Source organism: Lutra lutra, chromosome 2 (genome assembly GCF_902655055.1).
Source record: "Lutra lutra chromosome 2, mLutLut1.2, whole genome shotgun sequence".
In the NCBI taxonomy this organism is placed as follows: Eukaryota; Metazoa; Chordata; class Mammalia; order Carnivora; family Mustelidae; genus Lutra; species Lutra lutra.
In genome coordinates, this window is record NC_062279.1 from 52,782,757 (window position 1) to 52,800,573 (window position 17,817).

A 17,817-nucleotide genomic window follows, 5' to 3' on the forward strand; every position below is an offset into this window, starting at 1 on the left:
CCGGCCTGTCTAGAGAGCTTGTGATTTCGCTGCAGGAGTGATTGCTTTTAACAAAATGGCAGCAACCACATTATCCGAGCAATTAAAACAGAGGCCTTTTAGCCGGTCCCGCAAGGCAAGAGGTTGGAAACTTTTTTTTTTTTTTGAGCAAAGAAAAAAGGGAGTTAAAAGAGAAATAAATGTGTAGAAGAGGTAAGCATGGAAACTCAGAAGAAATGCCAGCCCAGCACACCACTCACTTCCCAGGAGCCGACAACTTGTGGCAGGGATGTTGGGTGGCTGGGAATGTTCGGAAGGTTGGGAAGTCCCCCGTGACTGTAGAGATGCATAATCTGGGGTGTCTTGCTCCTTAGGGTGTGCATCCAGTTAGGAGTCCGGCCCCCTAGAGTGTCAGGTCTGCTGGATGTCTGGCCAGTTGGGCTTTCACACAGGTTGGAACGATGAGGTGGTTGAGGCCTCGGCCTGGTGCTGCTGGGCCAGAAGAAGTAGCTTGGCGGACAGGCAGGAGAGAAGGCGGGCAGAGCCTGGCCCTGGCCAGACAAAGAGGACGAATTTCTGCAGCGTGGGTTTTAAAGCGTGTGTAGCCACAAGCCGCCCCAAAGCGATGTTGCAGCCAGGCTCTTCGGGATCTCCTCTGCTGGTGTCTAATAAACCAAAAAAGGATTAGACCAGCAAGAGTGCATTAAGGCCCAGATGGTAAAGAAGACCAGCTACAGAGGGCAAGCCCAGGCCCACATGCGTGATGTCGGTTACTCCTCTTCAGTTCCTGGCTGAAAAACCTCACCACTGCCACCACCACTCTCTCTACTATTTCAGTAAACTGTTTTCTTCTACCGCTGGGATATGAAGTCTTTCTCCTGATGGGATTAAAGTAAAGATGCAAAAGGCCCTTGGAGGCAGGAAAGGGAGAGAGCCACTCGGTCCAACCGACAGGAATCCCAAGAGTAATAGAAAGTCAGGGCGCGCCTCCCTACGCCCCCCAGTGCTATAAACAAAGGCAAGTATCTGTAAACACAGCTCGTGCCCACCACGTCGGCCCAGCGCCGCCTGACCCGAGGGGAGAAAGTTCAGATCGCTTTGGCCTAGTTGTTCTAACCCCTCGCCCTCGCATTGTCAGCTGCCCGCAGAAGAAACCCGCAGAGCCACTCGCCCGTCTCTCCCCCAGCGCTTGCGAATTTGCCCACTGCTGGCGGCAGGCTCAGTGTGGGCACCCCCGAGCTGTGGGAACCCCTGGGGAACCCTGGGATATCGGGGGAAGGTCTGTGTCTGGAGTCGAGGTGCGAACATCACCCCGAGGATGGGTTCCAAGATGGAAACCCTCTGGCAAGCCTCCCTAACACCAGATTTATATACGTGGCGTTCCATGAAACAAACCGCTTTTTAATACATTTCACCTTTCTTCCCCCACCCCCTCTACTCCATCGCTCCCCCTCCTCCCCACCCCCTCCCTGGCCTGCCGAGTCCTTTAAGCACTTCAGTTTCTCTGGTTCCTAGAGCAGAGATTCCGGCTCTAGCCAAGACTACGGGCAAAGGAGGCCTCCGGGACTTCCTTTCGGGATGTGCTGGGACTCGAGGAGACCAAACCTCAGGTGGGGTGAAGTCCCCAGCGGCTAGTAGCCTGGGAGGGAGCCGCTCGCTGGGCTGGCCTGGGGCCGGGAAGACTTCAGACACTGCACAGTTAATATTGAGTTCCCTGTAGCTCCTTGTAAATCTAGCCCCCCCATCACCCCCCTTTAAATCCTTGGTTGTGTTCGCGATTTCTTACTTGATGTAAAATTCCTTGTTACCTAATCATGGACTTTCCCCCAAAAGCTCTCCCCCCACTCCAAGGCCGGCACCGATGAGAATTCCCCTGATGGAGATTACAAACAAAAAAGTCCTCTTTTCCTCTTTTTTCTTTTTCTGGACAAAAGACCTACATTTGAATTAAAAACTATAGACTATTTCCTGTGGCTGCAATAACTCCTGGGATCTTCCTCAAGTCTCCTCCACCTAAAACACATTCCCCAAACAAAAACCAAAGGCCCCCCACAGAATGACATCCGGTTGATTTCTGGAAAACAAGAACACCTTTCCACCTTTCTAGTGAACTGCCAAGCCATTTCTCTGGCCCAGGTCCTCCTAATACTGACTCCTGGGCCTACTGGGGGTGGGGAGGCGTGTAGGGACAGGGGCAGGAAGAAGACAGAACTCCGATAGAATCCAGGTCCTTTAGCAGGATTTTCACCAAGAACACTTCCCTGCGGGGGCTGGAGCTCACGGTGAGGACTGATCCAAACTACTGACTCTTTCAAACAAAGTTAGAGGCAATCATGATAATTTAGTTTACTTCTGAATATTTTAAATATTATGAAAACAAGTATAACAGTTTTGTTTTCAAAACTCTTTTGAGGTATCAACCATTAAAAGATTGGGTTTTTTTGTAAAAAAAAAACACACAGTGGTTTATTGAATACTTACAATGTTTACACCTTCAATATTAATTAAATTCCACTTAGTTTTAGAGGACGGAAGTGCACGAAACAAGTAGCTGTTGGAAACATCTTCGAATAGGGAACGACCACAGATGATAAGACAGCACTAGATATCGACCCCAATGGAAATGTTAGCGGCCCCGTTTTCTGCTTTGAAATAAAACTTTATAATCCCCAGGAATATTTATATCCAAAGGCCAAGTATTAAAGATACACTTCACATACACACTATTGTCTGCTGTCTTTATCTGGAAGGGGTTGGGTAAGTGGGGAGGGGGCAACGCTGGTGCCTACGCAGCCGTGAGGGAACATTCACACACACAGAATCTATGAGACGACGGGATCCCTTACCGCGCAGGAGTGTCCTCTTCATATTAAAATATGGAATGCTTTTCTTCAAATATCCACTTTTTTTTTTTTTTTTGGAGGGGGAGGTGGGGAGCGGATGCCTCAAAGGGGGGCAAAGAGAGGGGAGGCAAATTGCACATAAATAAACCGGATGATTCCAAATGCAAGAAGTCCTCAGAGCGGAGCCTGGAGAGCTTGCCCGGAGTCCTGGGTCTGCTTCCGGCTCCTGGGCCCTGGCTCACTCGTGCTCTCCTCCTCCTCCTCCTCCTCACTGCTTGAGCTCCAGGGCCCAGACGTGCTGCGGCCAGCCCGTCCGGCCTTTGGTTTTCTTGTCGTTGCTGCTCACTGTGCTTTTCAAGATTTCATTCTGGGCAGAGGAGAGGTGAAAGGGAGAAAAGTGCAAAGAGAAATTCAGAAGGGACACCTGGTTCCACGCCCCCCCCCCCCCGCACTTTTCCGGCGAGAAAAGGAGACAGTGAGAGAAGGAGAGCAAAAGATTAGGGGTGGGACGTTTTCAAGTCCTAGCTTCTGTAGAAAAGCTATGAAGATTTGCGCAGCCCTAGCTACTGGCCGGCCAGGCCTCCCCGCGCCTGAAACGCTAACTACCGGATAGTCAAGCTTATAAACAACCAGCCATTTTCAAGTCGTTTATGGAGGAGCTGGGGGCTTTTTCTCTGACTCCAGATGTAGGGGCGCGAGCGGGGGTGGGCGCTAAATCTGGTTTCCCTGTTTTCAATGGCAGTCCCAGGTTCGCGCTCTGGGGAAAATGGGGTTAAGTTCCCTCTGCCCTGGCCTGGGCTGGGGGCTATCGGCCCCCAACGCGGCCGTACCTCTCCTCCGAGGCCTCTGAGATCCCTAGTTATTCGGAAGGTCAGTAGATTATGCACAGACTAAAGCGCCGCGGGCCCCAAAGAAGAAAAATGAGACAAACGGTATTATTTTCCAGGCCCTCCACGGCAACAGCCCTGCTCCAACCACCACCAACCTATGGGCACTTGGTAGGAACTTGAGATAACTAATTTTCAGTTATAGTTCCATGTTACTGTTACAACAATAACAATGACCATATTAGTATTTACTGTTTCTCTTAAAATGCTCATGCAAATAAAACAAGAAATACCCAGAAAGTTCACTAATCTGGGAAGTTACGGTTTAACCTCATGGCCAAAGAGAAACTGGAGGTGCATTCTGAAGTTAAAAGTACTGATTTTATGTTTACCTTTACGTCTTCGGACCATTGTAGTAACAACCACAAAACTTTCTTAGAATCAGTGGTGGCCAGGTTCTCCAGAGAGGGATAGGGATCAATAGTGAAATAATTGCTAACTAGCGCTTCTGGGCGATTTATTTTAGAACCACCTGAGAGCAAGAGAGGACTGGAGGCCAAATGAAGGCTCTAAGAGACATAGAACACTTGGGTCAGGGCAATCGGAAGATCAGTGGGGACCCCGAAGTCCGAAAAGCTCGGCCAAAGTGCGGGTGGGAACAGCGATAACCCGGAGGGAAGATCAAGCGGGCGAAGCATCCCTCTTAACCTCCTCCTCCGTAGCTGCTGACATCCTCCCCCATCTCCTCAGCTTCTTGGGGACACCATCCTTTCCAGAACCTGATTCAAACAACCGTGGCTTAGGATGCAGCCAAAGAACGAGGGATGTCATTGCTCAGCCCAATTGGAAAGAGTCCGGTAGCACGGGTCCCACGAACCCCACACCCCTTCTGCCCCCTGCCCCTTGGTACTGACCAGCTCCTTCTTCCTTTTCTCTTCTTTCACATCTGTCTTCTTGATCTCCGCCTTGAAAGCCTCCGCTTCGCCATTCTGGTCGTCCTTGGCCAGCAGGTCCATGAGGTAGGCGATGTAGCTGGTGGCCAGGCGCAGCGTCTTGATCTTGGAGAGTTTGGTGTCGGCGGGCACGTTGGGGATACACTCGCGCAGTTCGGCGAAGGCGCTGTTGATGCTCTGAGTCCTGCGCCGCTCCTTGCGGTTAGCGGTGCCCCGGCGCTTCACCGGGCGCGGCCCCCCTAGGCCCGGGGGCCCGGCGCCCGGCGGCACCCCCCCGTAATGGGAGTGGTCCAGGCTGGCGGCGCCGCTGGCGTACTCGGGGCTGTAGGACAGGGCCATGCTATAGTCGGGGGGCGACATCTCGGGGTGGCCGATGAGCCAGCCATGGAAGTAGGGGTTCTCCTCGTGGCTGCAGCGGCTGGCGGCGGCGGCAGCGGCGGCGGCAGCGGCAGCGGCGAACGGATAGCCCTCATGGTGCACCACCGGGTGGTGGGGGAAGCCCCCCACCAGACTCATATCGCCCTCCGCGCCCCTCCACGCGCCCCAGCGTGCGCGTAGCCCCGCCGCGCCCTCGGCTGGGGCCCTTGCTTCGGCGCTGGGCGGCCTCCCCCACCCCCCACCCCCCAGCCCTCGGGCGCCCGGGCCGGCCCGGCAGCCGCAGAGGGGACTGCTGCAGCCGGGGCCGGGATCCCCCGCCTGGCCCGCGGGGCCCGCCTCAGCAGCACTTCGGCCGCCGGCTCCCCATAGGGCGCGGCGAGCTGGTCCCGGCACCGTGCGCCCCTGGCCGCCGCCGCCGCCGCTGGCTCCCGCCTTGCTCCTCGGCCCGCGCGCCGGCTCCTGCTTCCCGGGCAGCTGCAGAGAGGCAGAATCCTCTGGTGCTCATGCAAAGGTGCCGGGGCTCCCGCGAGGCTGCTCTGCGGAGTCGCCGGGCTCCACCGCGGCGGCGATCCTGATACCGAAGCTAACTCGGGAGTCCCAGGACGAGTCCGAGCCGCGGTTGGGAGAGCCGGCCCGGCTCTGCACGGAGGCGGCGGGGTCGACTGCTCACTGTGAAGCTACCTCCATGCGACCCTCCCCTTCCCGCCCCTTCCCCTCCCCCCCACCAGCCTGATCTGGGTTCTTGGGCGCTTATTGTTTTAATGAAATTTTGGTTGTTGTTGTTTTGGTCCTTGAATGTGATTTTAGCAGCGAGTAACGTGTCCTCACTCCTCTCGGGCTCCCTCGGAGGGTTTTCAGAGAGGTCTCAGTGCATCCATTTTCTCAGATCCTTTCCTCCTTTCAGGGGAAGGATCTGGGGCCCTGCAGGCGCCTCGGAGCGCGAAGGCGGTGGCTCGGCTTCTTGGAGGGGTCTGCACGGTGGCCGAGGGAGCTCCCGGATGGCAGCCGCGGCGGTTCTCCTGGGCTGGACGCCGTGAGGGGAGTAAGCGGATTTTCCCAGCAAGATCTCCATGTACAGCTACATCTTTAGGGCTGCTCGGGTTAATATATGTCGTCAGAGGCTCCTCACGCCAATCCCGGGGCGGCAGGGGCGGTGCCTCTTGCTCTCCGCAATAAAACTTTTTGATGTTCTCGTTGCTAATTGTCGAAGTCCTCTTCCAGGATTGGCTGCCCCTTCATAACCATGAGATAATTAAAACGAGGGGGGGGGCAGGGTTAAAAAAAACTTTTTTTTTTTTTTAATCAGCCAGAGGTTAATGCAAGTGTTTAGCAGATGCTTTACTATTAAATTATTTTTCCCCCCAAGTCTCAAATCTTGAAGAATCCCAAACCAGGTATAGTATCACTCCGTTTTCTTTTCTCTTTAAGGAAAAAAAAAAAAAGGTGGAGGGGACGCAGATATATCTCTTTTCGAAGTGTTTTTATAGGTATCCGAGGCAAGAAAGTAAGCAGGCAGCCTCGTGCCATTTTTGTGCCGTGGGGGGTGGGTAGCAAAGGCAGAGCTCGGCGGGGCCCCCGCAAAGGGGCTGCTGGGAGCCGGAGCTGTCTCCTGGCCCGGCGGGCGGCGGGCGCAGCGCGGGGAAGGCTGCTGCTTTGACCTGGGCACAGGCTGGACATGCCGGTCTAGAGGTCTCTTTACTTACCCAGCACGTAATCCTGGCCGGGGCTGTCTGAGGTGGCTTCTGGTACCGTGGCCGCTTTTGAAGATCCTGGTTGAGACCCCCGGACCAACGGTCAAGTAGATTGTAAATACTCCTTATTTCCATATTCTTCAGGGACAGCAGCCCCCGCGACGACCTTGGGCGATTTCAAAGCGCAGGCACCTCGATTCCCCGAATTTGTGGTGTGGCCGGTATCGGTGTTCTCCTGGTTTAACTAGCCTGTTTGGTAAGTAACTGAATATTTTTTACAGCGTGTTCAGAGCTTATTTTCCAGTTTTTATGAACAAACATATAAATATATCTCTGCATTCCTGCCTCTCCCATAAAAGCGGGCATCTGTGGAAAGCAGGTTTAGTTATCGGAGGGGAACCATTAAACGGCAGTTTAAGAGGCAGACCCGGAGGACGGCTCGTGGATGTTTAGACTGCTGGCCTTAGTGATCTTGAACGCATTATAACGGAAAATGGATCTCCATTTGTAAGTCACCGGGCCGCAGGGCACCGGGCTGTGGCGCCCAAGTGGCGTGAGCATTTTGAGAAAGCTGGAAGAGAGGTTGGGGCAAGGGATGGACAGTGGCAGGAGCTGGAATTTCCCCGGGGCTTGGTTGGGAGTCACGAAGGGAGACTGATGTGTAGATGAAGAGTGGGTCTGACGGAGTCTGGTATGGAAAAGAGTGTCAGCCAGGACCCTGCTAGCGGTAAATTAGAGGAAGCCCAGGGCAGAGACTACAGAAGATCGGGCGAGGTGTGCGGGTCTGGGACTCATCCCTGGCCCTGGCTGGGCTCACCCAGAGGATACCCTTGCCTTCACCTTGGGTATTGTCGTTTGGAAGCAGGCAGGGTCAGGCCCCAGGTCTCAAAGGGAGTCCCACCCCGCAAAGGGAGACCTACCCCAGGGGCTCCGTGAAGACAGTCCTTTCTCAGCCCTTGGGCGCTTTCTGCGGGGTCCAGAGTTGCGGTTGGAAGGCAAGGTCAGTGAGAATGGGCGGGGAGGGTTGTTGGGGGCACCCAACTCCTCTGCAGCAGGGTTCCAGAGCCGGCTCCGCGGGCCACTACAGCCCTGAGCAGCAGCACTGAGAAATAGTTTTTAGGTTTGGGGTGGCTGGGTGGTAGGAGAGGGGAAAGAACCGAGAGGGTCTCAAAATAGGCTCGCAAACCCAGTGCAGGAGTCCATTCAGGGCCCATCTGTCCCCTAGGCAAGGGGTCAGTTTCCCTGCATGCCCACAGCATAGCATCTTAAGGCAGAGAACAGGGTGTGGGGAGAAGCTGAAATTGTATTTCTTGGTAAAGTGCCACTTGGGCATGGAACAAAATAGTGACCTAGAACTTTCAACCCCCAACTTGGATGGGTCTGCGATTTTAGCACGAGTGGAATGTTTTAGAGCCCTTGTTCTTCAAGGAAAGAATATGGTAGTGTGGTGGGGTTCTGTTTACATTTTCACCAGGGAGGCAACCCCTGAATGTGTAAATACTGGTAGTTCAATCCTCTGACATTTGATACTTAAAAAAGAAAAAAAAAAGTCTGTTTATAAGAGCACATCTAGGCCTTGGAAGCAGGTAGACAAAGTTAAGCCGGTTGCACCCCAGCTGGAAACAGATAACAATTCAGGGGAAGTAGTTGGTAGGTTGCTTTCAGACCCAGAGGGGGTTTTGGGAATGGAAAGGAAGAAGACGCCAGGCAGAAGGCTGAGTGGGGGTCTGGGAGGCTGTGTCCACCAGAGGCGAGTGGCCTCAGTGTTGAGGCCATCAGAATTAGCCACTTTCCATCTTCCTCATGCTCTTTTAATTGAAACAAAAAATGGGCAAATCTCTTCATGGTTCCAGATTTCATGGCAAGTGATAAAGGAGATGGAGAACATGGAACAGAAAAAAGTCATAAAAGATTCTAATTTGAACATCAGTCCTCACTGACAGTGTCATTATCAGTTAATCACTGCTGTGTGAGGGTCTAGGGCTTCGTACGGCTCAGAAAGTCAAGCCCTGAGACTACAGCCTTAGAAAGGCAGCTTGGAGGCAGGGGACAAATGGGTGAACTCTCGTGTCCTCAGCTGTAGTTGGTGACTGGCAGAGACCAGACTGGCCGAAGGCCACTCTGAATGCACAGCCAAAGAAGTCCCCTTTTTTTCTGTCAATGTCCTCTTTTGTACATTTTGCTGCTGCAGGTCTAGTGGGATGCTGGGTTAGTCTTTGCTTTGGAAGGCTGGGAGGCAGATGCGGTCTCTGGTTTGCCCCCAGTTTAGATGGCCTGTGCCTTCTGGGGGTGTGTGTCTGGGGTGGGGTGGATGGTGAATGAGGGAAAAGAAAAGGGGGCAGATGAGTTTTCCACCTTCCTTGTCAGCCCAGGGACTGTCCTAGTGTGGACTCTGGTATGCTGCCCCCTAAGGAGACTTGGTCTGAGTATTCCAAGGGCCCAAGCAGCTGAGATGATACAGGCTGTAGGCCACCCTGGGCGCCCGTAGGAGGGATCCTGGTGAGCGCATACTAACTTGCCTCTCTTTTTCCAATGCCCTGTGTTGTAGAAATGCTCTCATTCAATGTCCGGTCTTCACTGTAGTTGGTGGTATACCCACTGTAGGGCGCACGACCTCTGCCTCCAGCTAAAAAGACCTATCCGGGTTCAACAATTTATTTTGCACCCATGTCTCTTGGCTCTTTCCCTTCATTCCCACCCCTTCCTCTGGAAAAGACTCAAAGCGCACGGGAGAGGCTGAGCACTCCCTAGCAAACATTTTGGTCTTGTGAGATATTCCTTTTAAAATCAATCTAGTTTAAACTAAATATATTTTTTTTAAAAACTTCAGTCTGTTTTTTTTAGGGAAAATACAGATCTTTTTGAGGTATTTATTATTACAAAGGCAAGGGCAGTTTGTATCTCGTGTTTTGCTCACAAGAACTCAAAATAAACTGGACCTGAAAAGAACCAGGCCGGAGGGCCATAAACACACATTTTATGTTTACGGGAATTATGGCTCAATTCCCTTCATCGTTTTTCAAGTCTCGTTTTACCTTATTTTCCTAACCAACTAAGTAGGAGTGACCGAACATTCCTGTACATATCTATAATGCTCTTACATAAGGTGAGCCTGAGAATGTTTGCTAAGAACTCCAGAGAGAATGTCAAACCCAGAAGGTGGCAGAAAAAGCAACGTGTTCCTGAAGGTGTACCATAGCCCCCCACCTGCTCCAAGATAGGTGCTTCTTATGACACCTTGATAGCTTTGCATTTTGTCTGTCCTGGGGTGGGACTGAGTCATTTTATATGCTAGTCACTTGGTCCCAGAACTTTTTTTTTTTTTTTTTTAAGATTTTATTTATCCGTTTGACAGAGATCACAAGTAGGCAGAGAGGCAGGCAGAGAGAAAGAGGAAGCAGGCTCCCTGCCGAGCAGAGAGCCCCATGTGGGGCTCAATCCCAGAACCCTGAGACCATGACCTGAGCCGAAGGCAGAGGCTTTAACCCACTGAGCCACCCAGGCGCCCCTGGTCCCAGAACTTTTAGGACATATAGAACAAGGCACATTGTCTGAGTGGCGGCAAGGATCTCCTTCAGACTCAAGGTCTGTAGTCCCTTCCTTTCTGGTTTGCCTTTTGGGGAATAGTTGTCCAGAGACAGGGCAAGTGACAGTGGTTCCAGAAATGTGGTGGTGCTCAAAGTACATACACTTCTACAAAGCAGACTCAAGTTTGGTTGAACATCTTATGTCTGTTTCAAAAATGAAGGACTGGAAAAGTGGTCTTGGGCGCTGAGGAGGTTTTATTTGTTCTGAGCATTTTCCGTTTGCATTTTGTGATGGGGGTGGGGTGTTTGGTGAGTGATCCCTCTTCCCCCCTCTTTCCCATCCAGAGCAGATCTGTGGAGATGGGGGCAGGGAGGGGCTGATCTAACTGCATTGACTATAGAGGGGCTGATTGCTTATGACTCCATCAGTCCAGTTTTTTTTTTCTTTTTCCCCAGTCCAGCTTTGATGAAGAAACACTTAAGTAGGGGGAGAAAATTGGGACTTACTTGATGCCTCCCTCCTCACCCCATTTAGCCTTTCTCTCCCTTTCTTTTCTCCCTGACCTTCCTTTTTTCCCTCTCTCCCTCCACCCCCCCCCCTTCTAATTTGCCTTTGAGCAATGCTTGGATTTCTGAGGTTTCTGTTGTCATTGAACCTGAAACTGAAGAATAAGACTTAAGAAAGAATAAGAATAAGAAACTGAAAAATAAGATACTAGTTTATCTTTTAGTCTTTTAAGAAAAAAATGTATTTTTTTTTTTAGAAATTGAGGTATAATTAACATATCACATTGCGCAAGTTTAAGATGCACAAAGTATAAGAAAAATCTTAATATCTGGTACTACAAGCAGTGGAAATTTGCATTTTCTTCTAATAATCAATGACTGGATCTTCATATTAGCTGGCAGATGTGCTGTTGGAGGGTTTTCATTGAAGAGGGAGAACGAGATACTCTGCCAAGTATCCAAGCCAGTCTGTAAAGCTAAAATACGTATTCAGACTAAAGAGAACAAAAGGTAATGTACATGAAAGGGCCACTCTAGAGATAGCAGGATGTGTACCTGGGAGATGTTATTAAGGTTGTTATAATGGTGTTTAGAAGTAAGGTAGATCTGATCATTCCTACTTTCCAGTAAAATATAGATAGAGCTTAGAGCAAAAGCGGCATGAGAAAATACATCTCACAGGATTTCTATTAACTACTTTGTTTGAAGCAAATTACATACACACTGACAACATTTTCTTCCAAACCAGAAAGAAAGCATTCAGCATTCTGATGAGGAAGTAATTGTAATTTTGCATACACGGTGCATGAGAAAATAAGTAGTAGTTAACTTTGACTAGTCTGCAATACAGTGTGGGGTTCAGAATAAAATACAAAAGCAAATGACGACTTAAAATGTGAAACTTTGGACAAGCCTTAAATTTAAGTGACTGAAGGTTTTGTTTGTGACTTGAGGCCCCTGTGAATTCCCAGTTCTAACTGCGGGGTTGCTCACATTCCTTGGAAGTCCTGTTCTGAAGCCTCCTTTGCAAATTCGTGTAGATTCTTTTCCCTTTTTTAAAAGCCCTGGCAATTTCTTCCAAACCTTTTCTACTTTATTCTAGGGCCTTTGCTTCTAGACACAGGACTTGAGGCAGGATGGTTAGGTTTCAGGTTAACAAAAAGAAACCCTTTTATTGTCAATATTAATGGCAAACCTCGATTTTTACAAGGCTTAGGTTTAGCAGCATGAGTAGATCAAAAGCAGCTTGGTTTGATTTCTCAATATTCTCTGGAGCTTAGACAATTAGCTGCAATTTTGCTTCTAACGAAACAACACAAAAATGTTAGTTACAAAAATGTTAAAGTTCGCCTTTCAGCAAGAGTTTTACCTGTGTACAACATGTCAGATTCTAATAAATATGTTCACTGATCCTGAGTTGAGTTTTGGAGGAAACCTCCTTAAGAAAATGCGTGAGCAGAGGGTCTTCATTTGCAACGCCACAAGCCTGCTTCAGTGTGTGCATTCCACACTTGCCTTTCTGGCTGGGTAAGGATCCGGCAGACTGAGGTCCCCCCTGGTAATTTGGGTACACCGAGTCTCCAGTTAATGATAGATAATCAGCCTTTGGGTCATTCGGTCATTCTCTTATTACAAACCCCTCCTGCTCTCTCTGATCTCCTTTCAAACTAAATTTCACACAAACAAATAAAGCAAGACAGGGACAAGTTCTTTAAAAAAAAAAAAGAGGGAGAAATATTAGAAACTCCTGATACAGAACTCTAAACAAGGAAAGGCAAGCTAAAAGAGGATAGGAAAGAACATCTTATCAAAATGAACATGTTGTGTACAAAACATTAGAAGAAAAGGCTCTGGTTTCTGTTAAAGTGACAGAAAATTAAAATAAAAATAATTGCAGGCAAAGAAGTTATAACATAAACAGAGAAGGCAGGATGCTTGCTGGAAATGCGCAGCACAAGGAGGCTAATTTGTTGTTAGAGATTATATATCTGTACCATGATAGGAGAGGCGCTACTTTGTTCTATTTTCCAGAAAAGAATGGCTTTCTATTTAGTACTTGTATGAGTGCCCACTTAAGTTAACACAGGCCAAAACCTCTAGGAACAAAAAATGGAATTGCATTCTGCTTGTGAAGCATCCAACTTCAAAAGAAGGAATTGGTTGCATACAGGGGGAAAAAAAGCAGAATTCCATTCAGAACACAGTTAGATGGTTCACTAAATCCGTATGACTGATGCTTTTTTGCTTTGCTGACAGAAGGTGCAGATCATTCTCAGGGAAGTACAACTGAAACCAGTCCTCCCCTGCCCTCTGGGGGTCTTCCTTTTCCCAGCCTGCATCTGCTCCTGACTCCAGAAAGACAGACTTCAGATTGGCCAAGGTACATCTCTGAGCAGATCCCTCTAAGCAAAGCTCAGCACTGTGTGGCTCTCATTGTTCAGAACTCTGGTGAGAACATCCCCAGTGCCATGTTTCCACCTTGTCTTTGACAATCGCTTTTGGCTCAAGTCCAGGGCTCCGGAAGGGTCAAGGTCTAGCTGCTGGTGTCTGTCCCCAAGTCTTAAATTTTCAATCTTAAAAGAGATTGGAACTTTGGCTCAGGGCTTGATCAACCCATAGTTCTCCCAGTTAGAGGGGCAGTCAGGAGATGGCAGCAGGTGGTGAAAGTGTGACTCCCAGATTGTCCCCAGCTGTCTGTCATTCCTTGATTTGCCAGCAAAGCTGGCAAACAATCCATCTCTCTCTCTTCTTAAAGAATCCACACTTCTTTGTTTCTTCTAGGCCCAGTTTGACTGCCGCCTCCTCCAGGAAGCCTTTCCAGGTATTGCTTTTCTTCTCTCTGATAGACCTTCTTTCTCCCCCAAATCAAGTCCTCTTTCTGGTGTACCCCCTCATATTCTCTCTGATAGAGGCGGCACATACCTTTAACCTCTGGTGACTCTGGGTTCCTTGAGCCCCCAAATCAACCTACCCAGTAGGGGATTAGAGAGCTTGTGTAAAAGGTATGGCTTAGAGAAAACGGGTGAATTTCGCACACCCCAATTGCAACTGGATTGGTTTTCTTTATTTTGAAAGCGACTAGACCTAGTAGAGGAGGTGGAGGGCTCATTAGGTAACAGACCTTCATCTCCAAGCCCTCCGGAGAACCAGCGAAAACTTCCTCGGGATGGATCCCGCTGGCAATGGGTCAGCGTCAGCCGGCCTTGGCTCGGAGAATGGAAAACCCAGCCCGCGCCAGGCCTCTCCCGGTGACAACCTAAGCTCTGGGTAGGGCGAACTCTCGGGCACCAAATACTCGCTGCCTGATCTCGGACAAGATCGGCCACGTCTCTAACCCTTAGTTTCTTCGTCTGAACAATGGGTTAATGACACCAACCTCGAGGGTGTGTAGGAGAGATTAAATGAGATCAAGATGCACGCGAGAGCAAGACTCCTGACAGACAGGCTGCGTTCAATAAATATTTATGTATTTTCTCTTCCTGCCTCTTCCGTCCCCCCCTCCCCCCTTACAGCCTGCTGGAGACCCAGGCCGACGGCGATGGCCCGGGTGGCGGCGGAGGGCACGCACCGCTTGCCTCAGTGCTCTGAGCCAAGCGCAACCCGGGCTCCGCGGGAGACCGCAAGGGCCTCAGGCCTCGCAGGACCTTGGGCGCCGGAGAGTGAGATGCGAGACTGCAGCGGTTCCCTGGGATGGTTTGGGAGCAAGGGGCGCGGCCAGAGCCGCCACCCCGGATTTAGGCCGCCAGCCCTCCGGCCACTGCGTTGGCTGCTGGCCGCCCCCTCCATCCTGGTTAAGTTATCCTTTTGATCCCCATCCCCCTCTTGGCGTCCGCAACCAAGGAGGCCGGTTCCCCGCAGCTCAGGTCGGGGGAGGTCACCGCTCCGGGGCGGGATGGACCCCCAGCTTCCCCAGCTGGTGTCCGAGGACTTTTCGCCCGAGGCGGGCAGGAAGGGGTTAACCGCGCCCTTTCCCGCCCCTTCGCCACCCCCCGCCCCCCACCCATCCCCGAGCCCACTGCGGCGGGCGAAGGCCGCCGCTTCCCTCCTGAGGTCTCATTAGGGAAACCCTCACCGCTATTTTCAACATTTCCTCAATCAAGTGCCTTTAAATAGAGCAGCACAAACAAATTGGCGGCAAAAGCGTAGATCTTGTCACGATTGAGACCAATCCAATATTTCAGCCTTGTTTGTTTTGCAATTACTGGTTGGCTTGTGGCAGCGGTGCCACCGGGGCAAATCTGCAGCCGCCCGCTTTCTCCTCTGCACCCTCCGCGGGTGGAGGAAGCGACCCGCAGAGCCACTGGCGGGAGGAAGGGGGAGGGGGGCGGCTCTGGAGGAGGTGACGCGAGGGGGAGGCGGGCGGCGGAGCCCTTCCTAAACCCGCGTGCGAAGGGCGCGGGTGATGTTAAAGGAGAGGGATTTCTCAGGCTCCCTGGCGAGCCCCTGAGATGTGTGCAGTTATAATAAAATGTGTAATGCACATGCCGACCTCGATGTCCTGTCCGTATCCAGCTCCTTTTCTCCTCTCTTCTTTTCCCCTCACTTCTATCTCCATGACGTTTTTCTTCAGTATTTGTTACCGGGGACAGGTCTCCCCTTCTTTCTCGCTGTTAAACTGCTAGCATGATTTGTTAGGTTTTCCATAGCTTCTGCTTCTTGTTTGACTTTTTATACAAAGTCACTTTAAATCGGCCGCAGGAAGACTAAAGCTCCAAGCCCTTTGGATGGGCTCCTGCCGGAGAGTGCAGGCCCCCTGCCCTCCCTCAGTTTTTGCGGGACGGCTCTTTTGTGTGAGCCTGCCGCTGGGTGCGTGGGGCCACCGCGCAGGCCAGCCGCGTTTGTGTCGGCAGAGCAGTAGTGAACTCAAATCAGGTCCTAAGCCTTGTATTTCACAGACAATTAAATCTTGGCTGCTGTTTAACAAAATTGTAATACTTACTCTGCTCTGTACTGAGGAGCACTTTTAAAGTCAAAAACAAATACATTTCCAAAAGAAAATATGATAATAAATCTCTTTTTATGGATTTTCTCTGCATAAGTGGAAACAACATGATTTAAATCCCCACGTCCTCAGCTCCCCCTCTCAGGCACAGCTGAGCAGATACAGTCTTTCAAAAGACATTCTTCATGCTTGGTTGGGGTGGGGTGGGGGGAGGCACCTGCATTTGTTACAATCAGTTTAGTTTCTAAGATTTCACACCCCAGCCTAACTCCCATCCGCAAAAAGCAGCAAGGATTTTGGAATAATTAGGTCTAGGATGTGAACGTTATTTTCACACTGATTCAAGAAAGGTGAACACGACTTGGGTCATTATTTTACGATTTCATATTACCTTATAAATGATTACTCATTTTCCTCTCATGTTGACTTCAAGTTGAGGCAGAGAAATATTTTTGTGAGACCCCCCCGGGGGGACATATTAAAATATACTTCTTTATTATTTAAAAATGTGTAAGATATGGATGGACCTATATTTGTATGCTGGTGGTCATAAAATAAATTCATAGCCGTTCTAGTCAATTAGCAATCTCTTTCAAGCTTTACGTTTTTTTCGGTTTATAATCCCACCTGGATTGTAGCTTCATTCTTCTGGATCGCATTCCTATTGTAACATTTTGGTGTTCAGTTTTATTTAAAGCAAACCTCAGAAATAATGGTTTCATAAAACTGTGCGACGTCAAAACCACAGCATAATATTTCAAGTTCATATGTCATGCACACTTAGGTATATCTCTCCAGAAATAGGAAGCAGTAGCTAGAAAGGGTACCATTTCATGAGAATTCTCTCTTCACCAAAAAAATTGGTCTGGCATATTATTCAATACACAAATTATAATATTACTTTCATGTGTGTTAATCTGTTTAGTATTAAAACTGCTAGTGTCTTAATCATTAACATGTTTTACCACACTGCTTTCAAATGGGTGATCTCAGATAATTATGAAGATTTTGATGTTAATCCCATGTTAAGTGAACAACTATGAAAATAACCTTAAAGCATTATTATTATTCTATAAATGCCAACAAACACAATTGTAGAGGGAACATGGTTACTTTTTATCTGGCATTATCCTATAAGGATATGGCTACATTCATTTCTCTTAAAATTTGAGCAGTTTTCAACTACTTTTTTAACAGGATTTTTTTTTTCCACACAGCATTTTGCAGTATCTATAAACCACAACAACTTTGTACTGACAGATACTTATTTTTTCAACATTGTTACTCATCAGCTTCTTTGCAAACTCACAAAAATAGAATAATATACAAAAATATCAAAATATAGAGAACAATTATTAGGTTCTACATATTTATTTAGGTAAGCCAATGTTATTAAAATTAAAAACATGTGTTTGGCAAATAAATGTTTCTTTAATAATTCTTTTTTGGATGCACAGTTATTATTTTTTAAACCAACTCAGATTCTCAAGTACTGATTTTTTTTCACTCTAAACAGGCATTGCATTGTTTTAAACAGTAGCTCCTGGAACAATACTACTCTTAGTGTTTTAGACTTCCAAACAATTGGAATTGGATAAATGCTTTCAGCTGGGGACACTTTCTTAATACCTTTGTAGGTAATAGGATTCCCTGTTTGTGTGGGGGTGACAAATGGACAGTGCCGTGGACAGACTGCTTACCCTTTACAGAATCTACCAGTAAATGAAGTTTTTTCTATGAGATTGTGGTCCATCTAAAAGAAATTCTGGGGGTACCTGGGTGGCTCAGTGGGTTAAGCCTCTGCCTTTGAACCAGGTCATGATCTCAGGATCTTGGGATGGAGCCCCGCATTGCGCTCTCTGCTCAGCAGGGAGCCTGCTTCCCCTTCCCTCTGCCTGACTCTCTGCCTACTTATGATCTGATCTCTCTCTCTCTCTCTGTCAAATAAATAATAAAATCTTAAAAAATAAATAAATAAAAGAAGTTCTGTTCAAATGTGAAATCAGGGAAAATGAGCAAGTGCTTTTCCTAACTATAGTTATGAAGTGATGACTGGAAGAGGGGGATGAAAAATAGAAAACAGAAGGAATGTAGAAACATAAAATCTGAAAAAGACAATTTCCTTAGGTAAGATCTGGCTCTTGGTCTACAAATGGGAGAGTGATGAATT

General features: G+C 48.9%; 2 protein-coding genes across 2 annotated transcripts; one reads left to right on the forward strand and one right to left on the reverse strand.

The window, feature by feature from the left end:
- Positions 1-2,415: 2,415 nt before the first annotated feature.
- HAND2 (heart and neural crest derivatives expressed 2) lies at positions 2,416-6,085 on the reverse strand. The gene is made up of 2 exons (XM_047717413.1): positions 4,564-6,085; positions 2,416-3,189 (listed from the first exon to the last, which is right to left on the reverse strand). Exons 1-2 carry the CDS (start codon positions 5,116-5,118, stop codon positions 3,091-3,093), a joined length of 654 nt encoding a protein of 217 aa, XP_047573369.1. The 5' UTR covers positions 5,119-6,085; the 3' UTR covers positions 2,416-3,090.
- Positions 5,484-17,469, forward strand: LOC125094052 (uncharacterized). Its single transcript, XM_047719809.1, has 7 exons — positions 5,484-5,523; positions 5,885-6,022; positions 6,490-6,725; positions 6,816-6,927; positions 12,962-13,085; positions 13,487-13,526; positions 14,218-17,469. Exons 1-7 carry the CDS (start codon positions 5,484-5,486, stop codon positions 14,662-14,664), a joined length of 1,137 nt encoding a protein of 378 aa, XP_047575765.1. The 3' UTR covers positions 14,665-17,469.
- Positions 17,470-17,817: the final 348 nt, after the last annotated feature.

Bases quoted from the DNA above. Each gene is read 5' to 3' on its own strand.
- HAND2 (XM_047717413.1), bottom strand. From the start codon at position 5,118: ATGAGTCTGGTGGGGGGCTTCCCCCACCACCCGGTGGTGCACCATGAG. The intron at 3,190-4,563 runs GTCAGTACCAAG...TCCTCTGCCCAG, and splicing joins AGAAAAGGAAGAAGGAGCTG to AATGAAATCTTGAAAAGCAC.
- LOC125094052 (XM_047719809.1), top strand. From the start codon at position 5,484: ATGCAAAGGTGCCGGGGCTCCCGCGAGGCTGCTCTGCGGA. The intron at 6,023-6,489 runs GTAAGCGGATTT...CAAGAAAGTAAG, and splicing joins GGCTGGACGCCGTGAGGGGA to CAGGCAGCCTCGTGCCATTT. The intron at 13,086-13,486 runs GTACATCTCTGA...TGTTTCTTCTAG, and splicing joins CAGACTTCAGATTGGCCAAG to GCCCAGTTTGACTGCCGCCT.